Source organism: Aspergillus brasiliensis, assembly GCF_001889945.1.
Source record: "Aspergillus brasiliensis CBS 101740 unplaced genomic scaffold ASPBRscaffold_8, whole genome shotgun sequence".
Lineage (NCBI taxonomy): Eukaryota > Fungi > Ascomycota > Eurotiomycetes > Eurotiales > Aspergillaceae > Aspergillus > Aspergillus brasiliensis.
The window spans coordinates 1,011,224-1,029,187 of NW_027137449.1; the positions used below are offsets into that span (position 1 = coordinate 1,011,224).

The following is a 17,964-nucleotide window of genomic DNA, read 5'->3' on the forward strand; positions in this document are numbered from 1 at the left end:
CAGTAGTAGGACCAGACCTACTTCCGATAAACATGAATAGGGCCAATTGATTACAGACCGAGCTGCATCGCTATATTAAAGTATTAAAGACCATCTCATCATGTTGTATACCTCTAGTTCTATGTACATCAAAAGTCTCTCAAATGGCCAATAACATACCCGGATCGGCAAGCAACCGAAAGCACCAATCAAAAGCGTCACATCAACGGTTCAACTTCGAACCACCCTACCGAATCCTGACCCAACTAGTAAGTAGTTAACCAGTAGTACTAGTATCTACTAGTGATGAGTAGCTCAGCGCTAGTAACGCCCTCCGCAAATCATCCATCCTCCAATCTATCTACAGTTTTGAGTCCACACATCTAGACTCCATCGAACCCAACAATATCATCAGACCATCATGACCAGAAAAACCCCAACCCGACGACAAATCTACACCAGCAGCGACCGCGTAACAGATTTCCTCCAATACATCATCAACCAAGATGCTTCCACCACAATACTACTTATATGCTCAACAAGAGAACAATTCCTAGAACAGTTATTACTTGCCTCCTCCTCCCCGTCCTCCTCAGGGTCAGGAACTGAAGAACACCAACAACAACATCATCAAATGCTCACCAAAAATACCATAGGGGTGCTTTCCAAATCAAGCAGTATCAAATTAGTATACTGTCCTACGCTAGAGCATCTTCGAGCGTATCTGTCTGTCATACGATCGCCGGAAGGTGAAGGAGGGATGCACCGAGAGTTGACTACAACTACGGAGCAAGGGTCAATGAGACGACCCCCATCTCTTATGGCGATTCTGGACCCGCTGGCTTTACATATTCCTACCTCGGAGTTCTCTGCTCAGGGGTTGTCGAGGACGCTTGCGGCGGCAGTGGAGGTGGCGGATCGAGGAGGGATGGATCTTGTGCTGTGTGAATGTACTAGAGATGTTGGAGATGCTGCGGGGAGTGGGAATATGTTTTGGCAGACGCAGGTGCCGCTGTTGAACAGCTCTGTGCGGATTGGAGACGAAAGTACCTCGCATCGAGGGGGTGGAGTACCTGTTAAAAGGGTTGTGCAGCGGTGGTTTGAATTTACTAATGATACTAATGAGGCTCCATTTACAGACACGACTGTGATAGACGTCTGACGATTTCAATGACAGTGATAGAGCAAAATATGTACTGCAAGACAATGTAAAACCCCCATAATCAACCGGGTATCCTTGAAACCTGTCCTAAAAAAACTCCCGATTTGACACCATAATGAATTCCCAAACTTATAGGCATTTCTCCATGTCCGTAATATAGAGTTTGATATGTGACTCCAACTTGAGGTATTCGTCGTGAGCGCTTTGGATTTCGCTCTCAATGTTCTCCTTGAGATCGGCCATCTGCGTAGAAATTAGCAAAGTACGCAAATCCGAAGGGAACAAGAGAACCCTACCTTCTTCTCAGTTTGCTCGATCCTGATTCTCCTCCGCTCCATGTCGCGCTGCTTTTCAGCACGCTCCTCTCGGAGCTGTTTCTGAACCTCCCGAAGTTCCTCCATACGCGCCTGCGCTACTTCGGCTTTCTCTTGAGCATTCTTTCGTAGAGATTCGATTCTCTCATTCCATCGCGATAGCTGTCGCTGCAGCAACTTCTCGGTCTGCTCCACTTCCCTAACATTGTTCCCTCGCTCAGAAATGGCTTCTCTATTTCTAGAGGCCCTCGATTCTTCTTCATCTTCCTTTTGCAGCTCCACGGATATGTCTTCAAGAAGGCGCACACAGGCTTGCACGTCGTTGCTAACAACCGTAAACGTGTCTGACGATGTTTGCAGAGCTCTCGCTCGTTTCTCCATCGCATCAATTTGCGCCTTTTCACGAAGTAGGTTTTCCGACAATTCACTTAGAGAGGCCTGGAGAGAGATGGGGCTCTCCATGACATAGGGACGCAGTTTCTCGACTTCTTGTCGCGTTCGAACGACCTTCTCCGTCTTCTCCTCAAGTTGCGCTTGTCGTCTTGCCTTATCCGCCTTGGCTCGTTCTAGCATCTCGGCTACTCGCTCTTGGTTCCGCCGCAGTTCGAGCAGGCGCGCTTTCAACTCATCGTTACGTCGGACCTTGTCCTTAACTTGTGCTTCATTGGCCTTCAGAGTCCGGCGCATTTCCTCAAGACGCTGCTCCATCTCCTGGTTTTCCGTGTACAGGGTGTCAATGCGCGATTTGATCTTCTCGCCCTTATTGAAATGCTCATCAATGACGGGCGTTTGTGACTCGCGGAATCTGACAAAGTTGATGAGGTAGGAGAATATCTTGACGAGTCGATCATGCGTAGGCTTCGTGAGATCGGTAAATGTGAAATCATTGACACCGCACTATGTTTCCGTATGCCAAGTTAGATGTGACCGGGCTCGTCGGGTTCAATATGAGAAGCAGCTTCATACGCACCTCCATCATTAACCGCCGTAAGCTGGTAAAGAACCCCATGAGGTTGCGCGTGTCGGTAGGCACAATGTCGGGGTAGTCGCCGCAGATTTCGTCCGCCGCAGCTCGCATCGCTGGCTCTACGGTTTCGCGTGTCATATTCATGAGGAGCTCGGCAAACCATTCAAAGACCATTTGAATCTGTTGCGGATTTGGCTTGATCAAGTCGGCGGCGGTGAAAGGGATGCCGATGTCATTGATGCATCCCGCAATCTCCTTGTCCGGCTACTAACAGTATTAGATATTGTATCCGAAGAGGCCTTGTTCCACCGTAAACTAACCAGGCGCATGAGAGCATCATTCTCATCCTCCTTTTTGCGACCTCTATTATGGTGTTGCTGGGAGCCATGGAATTGCTGGCTCATTCGGTTGCCGTACGCCATTTTCTCACAATACAAGCTAAGGTAATGAGCCGCAGGAATCTCTTGAACACGACCAAGGCAGAGTGGTGGGCGAGATTGATGCCCGCTCGATGGATGTTATGATGATTGTTTACTGCGCAGGACTCGCATGGCAACCAGAAGCGGACTAGCGCGGTGGGAGAGGGGCATCACAGACAAACAATGCAAACTTACTCCACGCTTCCCTTTTTCGATGACTCTTTGCGGCGGCCACAGCGGAATTACCTGTGAATGGTGAACCAGTGTTACAGAGAGCTCTTCTGTTGTGAACGCGAGATTTTCCAACTCACATATCTCAACTTCTCGGCGTATCATAGCTTCTCGGCGTTCTTCAGGCATCATGGCAGCTCCCACATCAGGCTCATCGGCCGCCGCCAAGCCGTTCGAGTAAGTTACTTACTTCACATCCAGGAAGTTTTAATCCTTTGGATCGCTAAGATTTGTTCTTTCCAGCATTGTCGCGACGTACAATGACTTGCTCCGCTCCGACCCCGACCTGACTATGCCAATTGCAGCTATCGAAGCTCTGGTACTACTTCTTACAAACTCTCCCTCCTCAACGATATCCGAGACGCTCGACCTTCTCGAGAAATCCACTGCACACCTGAAACAGTCGATCCCGAACCCCATTGGTCTCTCTGCTGGAACCGACCTCTTCCAGCGATACCTGATTACTACCTTGCAGAGACCCGGACAGCTTGGGCCCGCAGGAGATTTTAACGCGATCAGGGCACATCTTCTGTCGAACGGACGGTTGTTTATCAGACGTGCGAAGGAGAGTCGCGACAAGATTGCGGCATTTGGACGAGGCTTTGTGCGCGACGGAAGCACGATTTTGACCAATGGAGGATCGCGAGTTGTCGCTTCGTTGCTACAGAAGGCTGCGGACGAGAAGGGCGGCCCGTCGGCAGTGCGGTTCAAGGTGATCTATGTCCTGTCATCAGCGAAGGGGGCGGGCGCGCATTCCGACGAGCCGGAGGGTATGGAGACTGTGCGCGCTCTCCGGGCGAAGGGTGTTCCTGTCGCTACGATTCCGGAGTCTGCTGTAGCATACTCGATGGGCAAGACCGATATTGTCATTGTGGGTGCCGAGGGTGTGGTTGAGAACGGTGGAATCGTGTCGCGCATGGGAACCTACCAGATCGGTCTTCTTGCTAAGGCTATGGGCAAACCTTTCTACGTTGTGGCGGAGAGCCACAAGTTCGTCCGTATCTACCCGCTCGGCCAGTATGATCTGCCCATTGAGCAGCGCGTGATCGACTTCAAGACTGAGGAAGATGTTGCCGATGAGGCAAAGCAACAGCAGGCTTTGCCTATGGATACAGCCGATGCCAAGGTCGTCAACACGGCGGACAGCGCTGATGTAGTTGACTTCACTCCGCCCCATCTGATCTCTGCCTTGATTACGGACAGCGGTGTTTTGACGCCAAGTGCGGTCAGTGAGGAGCTGATCAAGATCTGGTTCTAATTTTCTCTCTCATTTTCATTCCGCGCTCTCTCATACAGGCATGAGGCGTGGGGCTTGTGATGTCTTTTAAAAACTGAATGAAGCGGATTGGCGTTAAGGTCATGATATATCCGGACGCTCAAGGTGTTTATTGGTTTGCACTGTGTTGTCTATCTGCAAATCTCAGAGAAGATACGGCTCAATAGAACTAGGATTGCTCGTCCGACAGTAAATGTAAGCATTTAGTACCACATGTAGGTATCCCGGCACATTGGCTATCCACAGCCACACCCGCCGCCGTTGTTTCATGCCACACTAAAGATATTCATAGAACACCTCACCGTTTTGGGGATGTTTCTCTTAAGGGGCAGATCGTAGCTGATTCTCTACTCATCGACGACGCAGACTTACGTGAGGACTCTTACAGGCGTGTGAGGTAATTATTTCTCGAGGCACTCCTAAACTTGCGTCATAGTACTTTGACTGTATTGTAAACTATACAATTTGCGGGGGTTTCTGCCAAGGTTATCTCCTTTCTTCCCCAAGGTAGCAGGCGGTGAGGGCGGCAACTGACTTGCCATACTTGGCTGTAATGGTTCCCCTTATGATTTCATCGCCCGATGGGAATGGAATCTTATCCAAGAACTGTTGCGATGTAGTCAATCCTGCCCCTGCAGCCGCCATTGGCTTTCTTTTTCTTACTGTACCAAGCTCTAAGCCTTGTTTATGAGGTGTCATCCGTCTTACTCCCTCCATTAAACTGGTACAGCTGATACCGTCGATCTCATAAGAAAAGAACTTTTCGCCCTACGCCTCCTTGTCTGCGCGCGGTTTCGTATTCGTTTTTATTGATCGGCCGCTGCACGAGCCAGCCTTACCAGCCCGCGGTCATACTCCGTCTTTTGCTATAGGATCCACATCAACCAACGTACAGCAGTCACCCCCTTCCTGTCTGTGTCAGCTCTCTGCATGTGTCAGATTCTGTCTATCTATATAACTTTTGGAGTACTGGCTCTCCGATCCCCTGAATCCATGTGAACCGACGAATTTTCCCTATCGCTTTTGTTCCTGCCCGCAGCATGTCTTCGGCCGTTCAACAATCCAATGGCTCCCCTTTACTACGGCCCCGTGCCGTTCCGGGCACGAAGCACCTGGACGATTTGACTTCAATTTCCCCCTTGGAGAAAGCTGACTTGAGGCGAGTACTTACATGCAGAATAATTACAGGTGCGAGAGCTAACTTTCCTGCCTAGCGGCCGCTCAACCCCGATCCCCGACGATGCTCCTCCCTCCGTACATTCAATCTCCACAGCGAGAAAGCAAGCTCGAGCCCGAACTCGAATTTTCTATACAATCGACTATGTTCCTCGGGTTTCGCACTTTGACCCGCGGAGCGAGTACCGCGATTTCCGCGGATTCTATACCCTGTTTTGGATCGCATTGTTTATCATGGTGGTTACAACGATGCTTCGGAATATCAAGGATACCGGCTATCCCCTGAGGATCAGAGTCTGGAGCTTGTTGTCAGCAAATGTGTGGTCCATGGGCTTCAGCGACGTGGCCATGGTGGTCAGTAGCGCAGTGGTCCTGCCGCTCCACCATTTCATACGAAAAAGTGGTAGCTTGATGCGCTGGGGAAGAGGTGGCATGGTCGTGCAAAGCATATTCGAGGCAGGCTGGGCCATTCTATGGATCAAGTAAGATTGGCATCTCACCCTCCACCTTCGGCTAGATGCAGAAACTAACCATGCTCGTAGTTGGCCATTCATGATGCGCTGGACCTGGACGGCCCAGGTCTTCTTCACCCTCCATACCTTAACCATTCTGATGAAGGTGCACTCCTACGCATTCTATAACGGCCATCTGAGCGAGACACAGCGTCGACTAGCGTCACTCGACAAGCCTGGGAAAGTCTCAATGGAAGCGCCCATTCCCTACCCAGAGGCATCCCCCCGTCGACGCTCCGTAGCCCGACGTGCGAGCCACCATGCACGTTCCGAGTCGATCAGTGAACTGCGCGAGGACCTGGCCACAGAGCTCACCTCTCCATTGGGAAACGTCACCTATCCTCAAAATCTTACCGTTGTCAATTACGTCGACTTTGTATTCTGCCCCACTCTCTGCTACGAGTTGGAATATCCTCGAAGCAAGGAAAGACGGTGGATCGAAATCGCCTTAAAGACTTTGGCTGTCTTTGGATGCATATTCTTGTTGACATTGACAAGTGAAGAGTTCATTCTCCCTGTCCTGACAGAAGCCAATATTCAGTTGCACAGTGTGTCAAGTGTAGCCGAAAAAGCCCTGATCCTTGCAGAGACTATCAGCATGCTTCTGTTCCCCTTCATGATCACGTTCCTTCTTGTGTTCCTGGTGATCTTCGAATATGTTTTGGGCGCCTTTGCGGAACTAACATGTTTCGCTGATCGCCACTTTTACTCGGACTGGTGGAATTCCTGCGACTGGTCAGTGGAAATCTTCAACGCGTTTTTGACGACGACTAATCTGGCCACAGGCTCGAGTTCTCCCGCGAATGGAACATCCCCGTTCACCACTTCCTCCGCCGTCACGTATACTTTCCCTCGCTATCAAATTTCTCCAAACCAGTCGCCATGTTCATCACTTTCCTTGTCAGCGCCATTGCCCACGAATTGGTCATGAGCTGCATCACTAAGAAGCTCCGCGGCTACGGATTCTTAGCGATGATGCTCCAGCTACCCATCGTTGCGGTACAGAAGTCCAAATACGTCCGAGGAAAGACAACACTAAACGTAAAATCATTCCCTCCCAAACAAAATCACCCCCAAACCTAGTACTAATCCATAACCAACAGAACCTCTTCTTCTGGCTATCTATGATTTTCGGATTATCACTAGTAAGTTTACTACTAACCCTACACGCGAAAAGCAAAGGGGATCAACAAAGCTAACCTATCACAGATGTGTGCGCTTTACGTCCTCGTATAGACGCACAAAGCCAAGAGCTAATGAAGCTCTTGGATACACCCATGTCCCTGACCTACCTAGCTCCACCAACAACTAGCTCCAAACCTGTAACATACGCTACTCGACGTACACCATTCGTTGTACCTGTGTCTTAACCATTTCACCTACATATATACTACTATAACTTTACACATATACATGCATGTATACATTTCATATATACCCTGCTTGTTGTTTTGGCATTGTATATCATTAGTTGGTGGTTTCTTTTGCATCTTCCGTTTTTAGTATCTTATTTTATGGTTCAATTTGCTTTCTGCTACTTTTATATCTGTTCACATTCGAGACTTATTTTGGGAAGAAATGTTGTGCGCTAAGAGGAAGACACTAGACGCTCTATCCGACTGTTAAATGTATAGACAACTTTAGATCAATACAAGGTACAAGATACAGGACAAAGTCACTGGATAAGCCAGGCAAATCCATGCCAGCTTCTGACCGGGATACTCTTCACAGTCGGATCATTCAGGTACACCTGGCTACAGTAGTACTAGCTAGTAGTTTACTACTATATCTACCAACGTCCCGATACGATTCCGTGATGCCACAAATCCTATAGACACCATATATAAGTAGCTCAAGCGAGGACAAAGCCAAAGAGATACTGTGTATTGTTTCACAAAAACAAATCCCACTCACAAGCGGCATCGTACCTGAGTGCCTGCCTCTATATCCAATTTGTATTGCTTAAGCAACGCAGCCAAAACCGGACGCCGTGAATGAACCAGAAACCAGTCAAAGACAGACAAAATACACCCATTCCAAAACCCTGGAAGCACTTGTATTGCAAGAGCGATAGATAACCAGTATCAAACAAAACCTGAGTGTCTGGTCCAAGGACAAGAGACACATGACGTCACCGATCAAGGCGACGTACTCTTAATTTAAATTGAATGCATGTATGTATGGTGAAGTGAACCGAGCAACTTACATATGCTCGATCGGCTCTTCGGGAAGGAGAATCTCATGGTCGCGGTGGGAACGAGGGAGACAGGCTTTGAGCGGCGGGCGGACGATATCGTTAAAAAGGAAAGTTCCGTAAACGAGGAGAGCAAACCCGGCAACTTGAAGCCACTTGAAAGTCTCCCAACCCAAAGCGAGGGACACGAGCCAGATAAAGAGGGTCCTGCAGGTGTCGATGGTGCTGCGGGAGGTAGCGGATACGGAGCGGGTGACGGAGAGGCCGAAAAAGTTGAATCCACTGAGACAGTCGTGATTAGTATGCTGTGGGGGAATCTGGAGGAAGCTTAGGAGGAGACTCACCCAATGCTAATCATAATCAACAAGCTGGACATGGCAATTGCTCGGTTGTGGAAGACTTGGTTCCATCCTTCCTTGGCATCGAAGTAGCCGTAGCGGCCGGCCTCGGTGCGTCCGATGGTCAAGTACAAAATGATAGAGCCAATAACCGTGACAGAAAAGCCGAAGATACCTTCCCAGCCAACAACCTGGAGGGGGTCCATTTCATAGTTTTCCAGAACCCACTCTTCCAAAACGAATTGGGAGGCAGTGAAGATCTGGGCTGCGGCTATAAGCAGCACACCAATGACAGCTTTCAGTGCTTCCGGAGACCGCGTTGTAGCCTGGACTTCCCTGATAGCATGGGTCATGACAGTGGCAGCACTTTCTTGGGTAACGTCGTGCCCTTGGTTGTCGGCGAACAGGGCACCTGCAAGACCAACCAGAGCAACACCTAGAACCACAATGAACAGCGCAAGCCAATGATAGAGATGGAGTTTGCGGTGGAGAAAGAGAACACTAAAGAGACCGACGAATAAAACAAGGGCACCGCGAGTCATCTGGTAGACACTGGCAGCGACAAACAGCAACCCGACGTTCATCAAAGTTGTACCCGCAATGTCGCAGCATGCTGGCGCAGCAAGAAGAAAAATCTTGTATCCTCGAAGATGAACGCGACCGTCGGCTAGCGTAGCGGGCTTCGTAACATCATCTGAAGCCTCTGGCCCTCTGATTGTATAGTCCTCCTCCTCCTCGTCGAGCCCTTCAGTGTCATTGACAGGGTGATAGCCACCAGCTAGGAGAGGCGATGAGTTGTTGGACAGGCGCGGAGCAAGATACCGTTGATATAGATAGGTCCCGATGATCACCAGCCAGCTTCCCATTTCTCCGGTGAACATTTGGATACTGCCGTTACAAGGGAAATCATGAGCCGAGGTATGCAAGCTAGGGCAAAGGGGGGAATGCCTACGTCTGAATAACAGGTTGCTCAAAGGTGCGACGGTATTTTGGATTGGGCGAATCGCAATTCCAGACACATTGCATGTCCTATTCATGGGGTGAGCCAAGAGGTGTCTGTGGTATATGGCAGTAGGGAAGTCCGACCTGGTATTTGTTGAGGATGGTATTGCACACCCCGGTGACGAGCATCATCGTCACCAGGAATGGAACAGCAGCTTTATTCGCCATGTTGCCCCGAGCGTGGTAAAGAAAATGAGGGACAACAAGGTGGTTGTTGGATTGCACGAAGCAGAGAAGTAGAGGAGGTGCTAACTAGGTGGGTGTGATAGATACGCAAGGTACTCGGTGGCTCCGGTGGCTCACGTGGGTTGAGAGATAAGGTGGTCACAGGGAGGGAAGGAGTGGGTTAGTTGGCCAAGTCCGGGAGCTGATGGGTTGGGAAAGGCGAGAGATCCAGTCACAGTCGGGGTGAATGGCGAGGTTGATAATCCAAGAAAAAGCTAGCAAACAAGGAAGCTATTGAGCACCCATCCTGGAAAGACCAAGGACGAAAGATGGAACAAAGCAGACGAGGATGATGGAAGATGGAGGGAGAGTTCATGGGGGAAGGAAGAGCCACAGCTTTGGTGGACATGCGAACCTTATCGGCAGCTGATCCGGAGTGGGTCTTGTCACGGGTCCGTATGGGGCGTATCATTACGCCTGACATACAGACAGGGTGAGCTAAATAACTAGTTAACTGAGTAATTATGCCCAGGGCTTACTTAGAGAGAGGAGCTAAATCTGTCGATCGAAATGTATACAGATGGAATATTGGTGTAATTAAAAGCTAGACTAGATGGTGCTTCAAACCAGCCATGGCATACATCCAGTTTAACCCTCCCTCAGCCCTATTCATCTTCAGGCCATGGCGGTTCTCTTCTTCAAACCATCCCCCGAGAGAGCCTTGCTCCCAGGGCGACTCAGCAGCAAATAAACCCTCTTTTTTTATCGCTCGCTCCATCCAACGCCGCGCCATAAGAATACCGACCAGTAAAAAGAATCACACAACACGTCTGGAACTAGAAATGACAAGTCCTCCTCGGCTTAATGTACAGTAATCATTCGTGGTCCATGCCAAATGACACAGTAATCCCGCACGCCTTTCGCCTGCTCAAATCATTAAAAAACAAAACGCTTCTCATCACATGGTACCTTTCTATATCGCGCAGATCGCAATGCCGCTATCGTCAACGTTGATCGTCCCGTCTTTGCGGTCGACCAGATCCCAATCAAACTCCTCCCACGGATCAGTCATCATGATCCCATCTTCCAGTCGGCCTGGGAAGGGCATCCAATCCGCTGGAAGCCAGCTGCCTTCACTCCCTTCGTTCTTGCCATGAAGATCATCCGTCTTGGGGAGCTCGTTATCCTTGGGGGTTTGAGTTACCAGGCCTGTCTCAACAGAATCCGGCGTGTCTTTCGCTTGCGTGTTGGTAAACATCTCAGGGTTAAGGAATTCGTCCATGGCACCGAATCCAAGTCCGCCATCATCTGCAAACTCCATGAACGTATCCTGGATCGCATCAAGGGAAATCGCGCTGCTTGCCCATGGATCTTGAGGAGTTGCGTCCGCAGAGAGTCCTGGCTCAGCCATCTTGGCCGGCTCCTTCTTGCCGTCTTTGCCGGCGGTTGGCTTGAGCGGAGACGGCACTGCCGTTTTGGCCGTGACCGTGCGAGGTGTCAATTGCTGATTTGATGCGGGCGAACTAGGCTTTGGCCCTACTTGGCTGGCAGCTCGCCCCATAGGGGTCGCACTTGCGGGCACTGGAGTGGCCGCCTCGAGTTTAACCTCGTGCTTCGAAGGTGACGAGGTTGTAGCGGCCTTGCCATGCACAAGCGGGATGTTCTTCATGTCTTGGGCTCCACTCTTATCTTCATCCTTCACGAGGCAGTTGCGGAAGCTTTCCAAGGCAAACTCCAGCGGGTTCTCAATGGGCTCTTCAACCTGGTGGGTCTCTGCAACGTGTTTGTCCAGGGCGTTTTGTGTCGTAAACCCTTGGTAGTGATGCTGACACTCGGGAACACTACACTTGAAGGCGCCACCCAAGGCTGCACCGGTCGTCCTTGCATCGGCCGGTTTTCCTGTCTGCGCCTTGGAAGTTGGTGTGACAGACACGGGGGTGGTACCAGTTTGAGATTGCTTGCGTTTCTTTGGAGGAGGAAGTTTCAATTGTTCCGGAGGAATGCTACCCGGGCCATAAGCATGGGGAACACCTTGAGGAGAAGGCGCTCCGAACGGCGCCTGCGGAATGGCGGCAGTGCCCGAAACAGTCTGGCTGGAGGCTCTGCGGGCCCGCTGAAGTGCTTCCTCCTGCTGTTGCAACTGCTGCAGGTTGCTTGCGTTCAGTGCGGGCATGTTGGGTTGACTGGCCTGTTGCGCAGGTGCTCCCTGGGAGACGCTCAGCCGTGGGCCTGGCATCTGATTTTGCTGCTGGTTGACGCGCGCAATCATAGTATGGAACAGCTTCTTAATCGAAGATGTGTAGAATAACAACAATGGCGGCGATATTGTGAATTGGTCATTGAGAGTCCAATCAGGGCCTGGTTTGAATTGCCTCATTATGTAAACCCGCTGGAGAGCACCGTCAGTCATGACTAAACCTCAAGAGATAATTCACAGGAAGAGCAATCGCCAAACTCACCATTGTAAACAAGCCTTGCACGTTTTTCTCTTGTCCGGGAACCTTGGCCAGGAATTGTATAAGTGCATCCATCCTACTTATGTAGTCAGTGATGTCCCGCAGCTGCTGCGTCATGGTCGCCTTTTGTTCTGGCGTAACGGGTGCAGGCTCCCCCGGAGGAGTGTTTCTAGCAATTTCGTTGTACAGCTGCTTTAATTTTTCTGGCAGATTATTCCATGCCTCCTCTGCAGACGCTCTGCTGATGGAACCACGGCCTTGGAGTTGCTGTCTGCGCAAATGTGCCTCGAATTGTGCGCGTTGTTGGGGCGTCATGGCAGCAAATTGCTCGCGAGTGAGAAGAATATTCGCCTTGGCTTGTGTAGGGGTTGCTCCCGCCTGAGACGGTGCGGGCGGAGCGGGTTTTTGAGAGGGAGTGGGTTGAGGTTCTGTTGACTCATCATGTGGCAACTTTCTCTTTTGTGCCTGCTTTGCGACAGGGCCTTTCGCATTCTTGCCAGACGGTGCAGACTGGGCCTGACTCTTTGTCGTCGTCGAACTTTGCTGGGGCTGCTGCGCGGCTTGTTGGGAGGGCTGCGGCTCCGGTTTGGCTTGAGGCATCGAGGGCGGCACAGTAACCGGGGGCTGTGGTGCCGATAGAGATTGTTGTTGTGCCTGCTGGGCGGCAAGAGCCTGGGCAGCTCTACCCTGGGCCGCCTGTATTTGCTTCTGTCGGTTTCTATGAAGCAACTCGCGGAGTTGATCATCGCTCAAGTTCTGCACCTGACTGCCTAGGCGCTGGCGGGCCAATTGAATATCTTGCGCGGAGATGGGACGCATGACCGGCATGTTCATTGGCATCGGCTGCTGGCCAGCCTGGAGCTGTGGGTTCATCAATGGCTGCGGCTGTCCTTGAAACGGCGTCGGCATCCAAGGTCCTTGTCCACCCTGTTCGGGGTTGCGAGCGTTCTCTTTTGACTGAGCAAGAATCTGTGCGAGATGGAGTTTCTGTAACGCCAGAAGCTTCGCAATGTCAGCGCCTCCCAGCAGTTGCGGGTTCGTGGCCGCCAGTTGCTTCAGTTGACCCCAGGTCTTGATATGTTTCGGAACAGCCGAAGAGATGTTCGGATTGTTGCTCAAGATTGCGGGAGGAAAGTGCAAGCGATCCATCTCTTTTACCTGCTCGGGAGACATCTCCATTCCGCCGCTGTGCTGACGAAGAAGCTGGAGTTTGTAGAGATCCTGCTGGCGCTGCTGTTGCTGCTGTTGCTGTCGCTGCTGGACGGACATCTGACCAGGCAGCATCTGATTAGGCGGCTGGGCACCGCCCATTCCCGCAAGCTGTTGTTGTAGATTCAAAGATGCTCGCAGGTTCTGCCCGTTGCCCATCTGGCCGTTGTTCATCATACCATTGACCATTTGTTGCCCCTGGCTGGACTGCGACAGATTCTGTTGCATGGGCATAGACTGCTGGGAGGCGTTTGCCCTCGCTAGGGCCTGGTTATTTGCCAGTGCCCGGCGCTGGTGGTTCATAAGGAATACACTCAACTGTTCATTGCTCATCGCGTTGAGTTGCTCCTGAACTTGCGGGGGGAGGTTAGGTGGAATCTGTGGTCTTTGCATAGACGGCTGTCCGTTCATCTGAACGTTACCAGGCTGTTGTCCCATGCCTTGGGGTCGGGATGGAGGTCGGACTTGCGCTGTTCCTTGTGGCGGGGAAATCTGACCGGGAGCCATTGGCCGATTCAACATGGGCATGGCCGGACTTTGTTGGGACATTTGATGCTGCATTCGCGCGCCAGGTTGGTTTTGAGACATGGCAAATTGTACTTTGGCAGCTGCTTGTACGCGTGCTTGGTCTTGAGCCGACTGAGATTGGGCCTGTGGCTGCGCCTGGAATTGAGATGGCTGTTGAGACCTATCCTGCGGCATAGTCTGTGCATTCTGCACATGCTGCTGGGCTAGAAACTGCGGGCTTATTCCGGAGCCGTTCATATTTCCCTGCGCGCCCTGACCGAGCTGCTGTCCGACCTGGAACATATTCTGCGGTGTCGTGAAGGGTTGCTGGTTCATCTGCGAGGAGCTCGCCGGCACCACAAGTTGGCCTGCCTCCTGAGAGCGCAACCCATCGGCCTGTTGCCCCTGGATGTTCTCAACATTTCCAATGAACGACGACGGATCCAAGCCTTGCTGGCTGCCTACCGAAAAGGAATTGCGTTGTGCGTTCATCATATTCTGAAACATATGCCTCTGTGTGTTCATCATGGGGTCGCCCATCATGGCTCCGTTGGGATCCACCCCAGCACCTGGTGGGCGAATATCACTCCGATTCTTCTTATACCTCTTCAACTGGTTGAGCGCCTGAGAGCGAAAGAAATATGTGATCGGATCCATGTTTTTCCGTTGCAAATACCCCCGCTGCTCGGGCGTCATGTTCTGCAGGTTCATCTTGATCTTCTCGAGATCCTCTGGCGAGGTCTTCGAGATGATCTGACTCGCTATGCGACAGACTTGATCGTACTCTGAAGCGGAAAGGGTGTTTAAATCATCCGAAAGTGCGGCCCCATTCGCGGGCTTTTGTTGCGGGCGCTGTTGCTGGAGCATGTTCTGATGTTGCTGCTGTGCTTGCTGGCGGTGCTGCATTGCAGCTTGTTGTTGGCTTAGGTCACCCATGCCCATCGACATTTGCTGTTGTCCGGGCAAAGGCGATGCTTGCACGGGGCGATTCATTTGAGGGTTAAATGGCGGCTGTCCCACTCCAGGCATTCCCATAGCTGGCCCTTGGGGCATCATCCCACCTTGCATTACGGCTGCTTGTCTTGCACGAGTATCGCGAATATGAAGGAGCTTTTCATTGCATTCCCTTTCGTAGTCGGCCTGAGAGACACCATGATTAGAGCCCGCGTCACACAAGGTCAAGGGAAAGTAACAGTATCTACCTTCTGACCAGCCTCTTTGAATGCCTTCTGCTCGAAGGTCAAGGCAGCATGCGCAGCATTCTGCATGTCTATACGAGGTTGAATTAACCGTAGTGAGGTGATCCTAGAAGGTGATAGATTAGCGCAGGCACCAGTGACTTCTCAGTGAGCAAAGGGAGGGGGGAGCGGGGGTGCCCAGGTGAATTTATTGAGTTGGGTCAGTGACGACAGGGATGCGCATGGTGGGAACCTACATTTGGTACACCTTGAGTGCTCGCTCTCTGATGGGAACATCCGCTCGCCAACCGGAATATTGACCCTGTGCCTGCAGCGCCTGTGCGACTTGCTGAAGAATAATTTGATTATTCTCAGGTTTTGCCGGAAGTTGCATCTGGCCATGCGGCTTAACTCCGCCATTCATGGCCCCGCCAACATTGGGGAAGTTTGCCGGATTCATGTCAACAACCCCCCTCAATGGGGATCGAGGAGTAGTCCGCGCAAGCCGTCCGTGGGTGTCAGCATTCGCCGGCGTAAATGCCAAGCGCTACGCTATGCGATAGATAGGGGAAGAATTGGAAGTCAAAGTAGACGGGCGCTCTCCAGCAGGTCTTGTCGGTGCGAGAGAGATGTGGGATGAGACCGGCGGTGGGGCCTTTCGGGGGGCGGGTGGGCACGAGAGAAAGGAAAACGGGAAGACGATGCAGATGCGTCTCGTCGCAGGTTGATCGCGTCGGAGACTGTTGAGTTGGTTGCGGCGTGAGCTTCGCTGTAAAACCAGGTAGATGGGGGTTGAAACAAAAGAGGACGAGCAATAGGAACAAGCACGGGACGGCAGTAGAACACACGGGGGGACCAACGCAGCAGGGAAACAAGGCGTTCGGGCACCAGTGTTCAGACAGAGCGGTTTCGTTGGCAGATGCCCGGGGGGAGTGGCTTGGGGGTGGGCAGGGTGGTTGTCAGACTAAGCAGGATTGAGTCCGGTGGATGCTGGATCAGTGACAGGGATGTTGCAGTGGCACTGGGCCAGTAGGTGCAGAGCCGTTCGTCTCGATGACTATGGAGCTTCCCGGGGGGGCTCCAAGAGTTGGGAGGATGAGTGGCAGGGACGGGGAGAAATGACGAAGTAATTTCGGAAACCTAAGCGGGAGGGAAGAAAAATGAACAAGTCAGGATGTTGCTTCCGAGATACAACAGAAGAACAAGAAGGAAAGGCAAAACATCCAGCAAGACGTAAATTCCCAGCGTTCTGGTTTGGCAGTGAATGAATGCAGAAGTGCGCAAAAAGCCGAACGGTCGGAAAGAGGAAGACGCTAGAGACGAGAAGGGGATCATCATACCTGAGTTTACAGTAAGACAGGTAACCCGATAACCAGCTGCACGGTGGCGTGTTCGACAAGCGTGTCAGCTGGGAGGGTAGAATTAGATGTAGAGAAAATGAGACGGGGAGGAAAGGAAAAAGAAAAGGGCCGAAGAGAATAGTAGTAGTAATAGAAGTTTAGCAATAGCAATAGTAATAAAAAAAAGAAAAGGAAAAAAAAGGGAAAAAAAGAGAGGTGGTGTGGTGGTCAATGAGAAAGGAAATAAACAGCCAGAGAGGAATCGGTCTGAGAAACTCGAGTGGTAAAGAGAGAGAGAGAGGGAGAGTGAGAGGGTGGGAAAGGCGGAGATCGCGAAACCAGGGAATTAGACTAAGAAGGGAGGAATACCCGGGTTATGAAGAAGGTAAAATTGGGTGGGTAGAAAACAAAAAAAAGAAAATAGAAAAAAATGAAATAGTAATGAAAAAAGAAGGGAAATCTTTTAATAAAATCGAAAATCAAAAACAGCAGAATATCATCAACCACGACAAATCCCAATATATGGGTAACAAAGGGTGAGTTAGTGAGGAAGATGGAGGAGGGGGGTGGTGTTAAGGGAGATTGAAGGTGGGAGGAGGAACCAGGCAAGAGGAGTTGAAGATCCCGCTTGAAGGAGCGAGAAAACGAGCGGGCAAAGAAGGATGGATGGGTAAGGAAGTCTAAGTTTGGTGGTGGTAACGGTAAGGTAATGGCTGGGTTGGTGTGCCTAAGGCGTGAGTTTGGCTTAGTGTGGCCCAGAGGAGCCAGACTAACAGGTACTAGACTTCCCAAGGCCCTTCTTGGGGATCTGCCCGTTGGTGCTCAGTCGTCGGTCGGGCAAGGTTAGGGAAACTTAATTAGTCTCTCAACTAGGACCAAGTGGGTATCTTTCGACTTTCTACTACTGCCGTAGGCCCAGAGTGGGCTGCCTGCTTAAGGTACACACCCTCTCTCTTCCCGTCGCTTGGTCTTTCAAGAGTACTCCATAGAAAAGCAATCGATAACTACAGAGTAGTTGGTTAGTTACGGAGTAGATACTTTTCCATTGAATCCTTAGTAGTACTTTGTATTGGATCAATACTCATTTTCCTTTCTACCAATGAATGTATTGAATGTCCTTTTTCCATTCCTCTGACAGGGTTCTTCATCCATTTAGTTTTCTCAAAACGATAAAAGAAAGGAGTCGGTGTCGTGTGAACGACGGCTGCAGAGATGGGCCATCTTTTTCCTTCTCGGTGCTCGTTCCCTACCAATTTTCAGTTCATTCATGACTGGCTCTGACTCTTGACTGATTGAATGACTGACTGAGGTGACTTAACTACTACTTACTAACTCACCATCCGTCTAGTTAGTAGTTAGTAGTTAACTAATTACTAGTACCGTATTGGCCTGGTCCGGGTGACTGGCTGAAAGGGACGCAAGGTCTGTCAGGCCAAGAAATGTTGGTTTCGCAGACCTTCCGGATCGAATCAATGCTTCATGCTCTTCTTTCTTCTCCTCTCATTTCTTTTTTTTACTTTTCCTGTTCTTTTCTTTTCT

At 50.8% G+C, this 17,964-nt stretch overlaps 6 protein-coding genes across 6 annotated transcripts; 3 read left to right on the top strand and 3 right to left on the bottom strand.

Annotated features, from left to right (window-relative positions):
- Positions 1 to 613: 613 nt before the first annotated feature.
- ASPBRDRAFT_128181 (uncharacterized protein) lies at positions 614 to 1,141 on the top strand (the record flags this gene model as incomplete). The annotated part of the gene is made up of 1 exon (XM_067618035.1): positions 614 to 1,141. The coding sequence occupies one exon, from the start codon at positions 614 to 616 to the stop codon at positions 1,139 to 1,141; it is 528 nt and encodes a 175-aa protein (XP_067477871.1).
- A 129-nt stretch (positions 1,142 to 1,270) lies between these two features.
- nuf2 (kinetochore-associated Ndc80 complex subunit NUF2) lies at positions 1,271 to 2,844 on the bottom strand (the record flags this gene model as incomplete). The annotated part of the gene is made up of 4 exons (XM_067618115.1): positions 1,271 to 1,384; positions 1,438 to 2,352; positions 2,426 to 2,686; positions 2,743 to 2,844. The coding sequence occupies 4 exons, from the start codon at positions 2,842 to 2,844 to the stop codon at positions 1,271 to 1,273; spliced, it is 1,392 nt and encodes a 463-aa protein (XP_067477872.1).
- Positions 2,845 to 3,065: 221 nt separating this feature from the next.
- On the top strand, positions 3,066 to 4,555 carry ASPBRDRAFT_180737 (translation initiation factor eIF2B subunit alpha). Its single transcript, XM_067619932.1, has 2 exons — positions 3,066 to 3,249; positions 3,316 to 4,555. The coding sequence occupies exons 1-2, from the start codon at positions 3,203 to 3,205 to the stop codon at positions 4,328 to 4,330; spliced, it is 1,062 nt and encodes a 353-aa protein (XP_067477873.1). The 5' UTR covers positions 3,066 to 3,202; the 3' UTR covers positions 4,331 to 4,555.
- An 833-nt stretch (positions 4,556 to 5,388) lies between these two features.
- ASPBRDRAFT_56403 (putative sterol o-acyltransferase (APE2)) lies at positions 5,389 to 7,272 on the top strand (the record flags this gene model as incomplete). The annotated part of the gene is made up of 6 exons (XM_067627558.1): positions 5,389 to 5,507; positions 5,563 to 6,006; positions 6,067 to 6,771; positions 6,822 to 7,077; positions 7,140 to 7,181; positions 7,246 to 7,272. The coding sequence occupies 6 exons, from the start codon at positions 5,389 to 5,391 to the stop codon at positions 7,270 to 7,272; spliced, it is 1,593 nt and encodes a 530-aa protein (XP_067477874.1).
- An 826-nt stretch (positions 7,273 to 8,098) lies between these two features.
- Positions 8,099 to 9,852, bottom strand: ASPBRDRAFT_628555 (putative nucleotide-sugar transporter). Its single transcript, XM_067628395.1, has 4 exons — positions 9,655 to 9,852; positions 9,521 to 9,597; positions 8,575 to 9,456; positions 8,099 to 8,512 (listed from the first exon to the last, which is right to left on the bottom strand). The coding sequence occupies exons 1-4, from the start codon at positions 9,736 to 9,738 to the stop codon at positions 8,239 to 8,241; spliced, it is 1,317 nt and encodes a 438-aa protein (XP_067477875.1). The 5' UTR covers positions 9,739 to 9,852; the 3' UTR covers positions 8,099 to 8,238.
- Positions 9,853 to 10,708: 856 nt separating this feature from the next.
- ASPBRDRAFT_197328 (uncharacterized protein) lies at positions 10,709 to 15,545 on the bottom strand (the record flags this gene model as incomplete). Its single annotated transcript, XM_067621082.1, has 4 exons — positions 10,709 to 12,124; positions 12,195 to 15,047; positions 15,110 to 15,212; positions 15,343 to 15,545. 4 exons carry the CDS (start codon positions 15,543 to 15,545, stop codon positions 10,709 to 10,711), a joined length of 4,575 nt encoding a protein of 1,524 aa, XP_067477876.1.
- Positions 15,546 to 17,964: the final 2,419 nt, after the last annotated feature.

Coding starts and splice junctions, on each gene's coding strand:
- ASPBRDRAFT_180737 (XM_067619932.1), top strand. CDS start 3,203: ATGGCAGCTCCCACATCAGGCTCATCGGCCGCCGCCAAGCCGTTCGA. Junction 3,250..3,315: donor GCCGCCGCCAAGCCGTTCGA/GTAAGTTACTTA, acceptor TGTTCTTTCCAG/CATTGTCGCGACGTACAATG.
- ASPBRDRAFT_628555 (XM_067628395.1), bottom strand. CDS start 9,738: ATGGCGAATAAAGCTGCTGTTCCATTCCTGGTGACGATGATGCTCGTC. Junction 9,598..9,654: donor CCATCCTCAACAAATACCAG/GTCGGACTTCCC, acceptor CCCCATGAATAG/GACATGCAATGTGTCTGGAA. Junction 8,513..8,574: donor TTGATTATGATTAGCATTGG/GTGAGTCTCCTC, acceptor CGACTGTCTCAG/TGGATTCAACTTTTTCGGCC.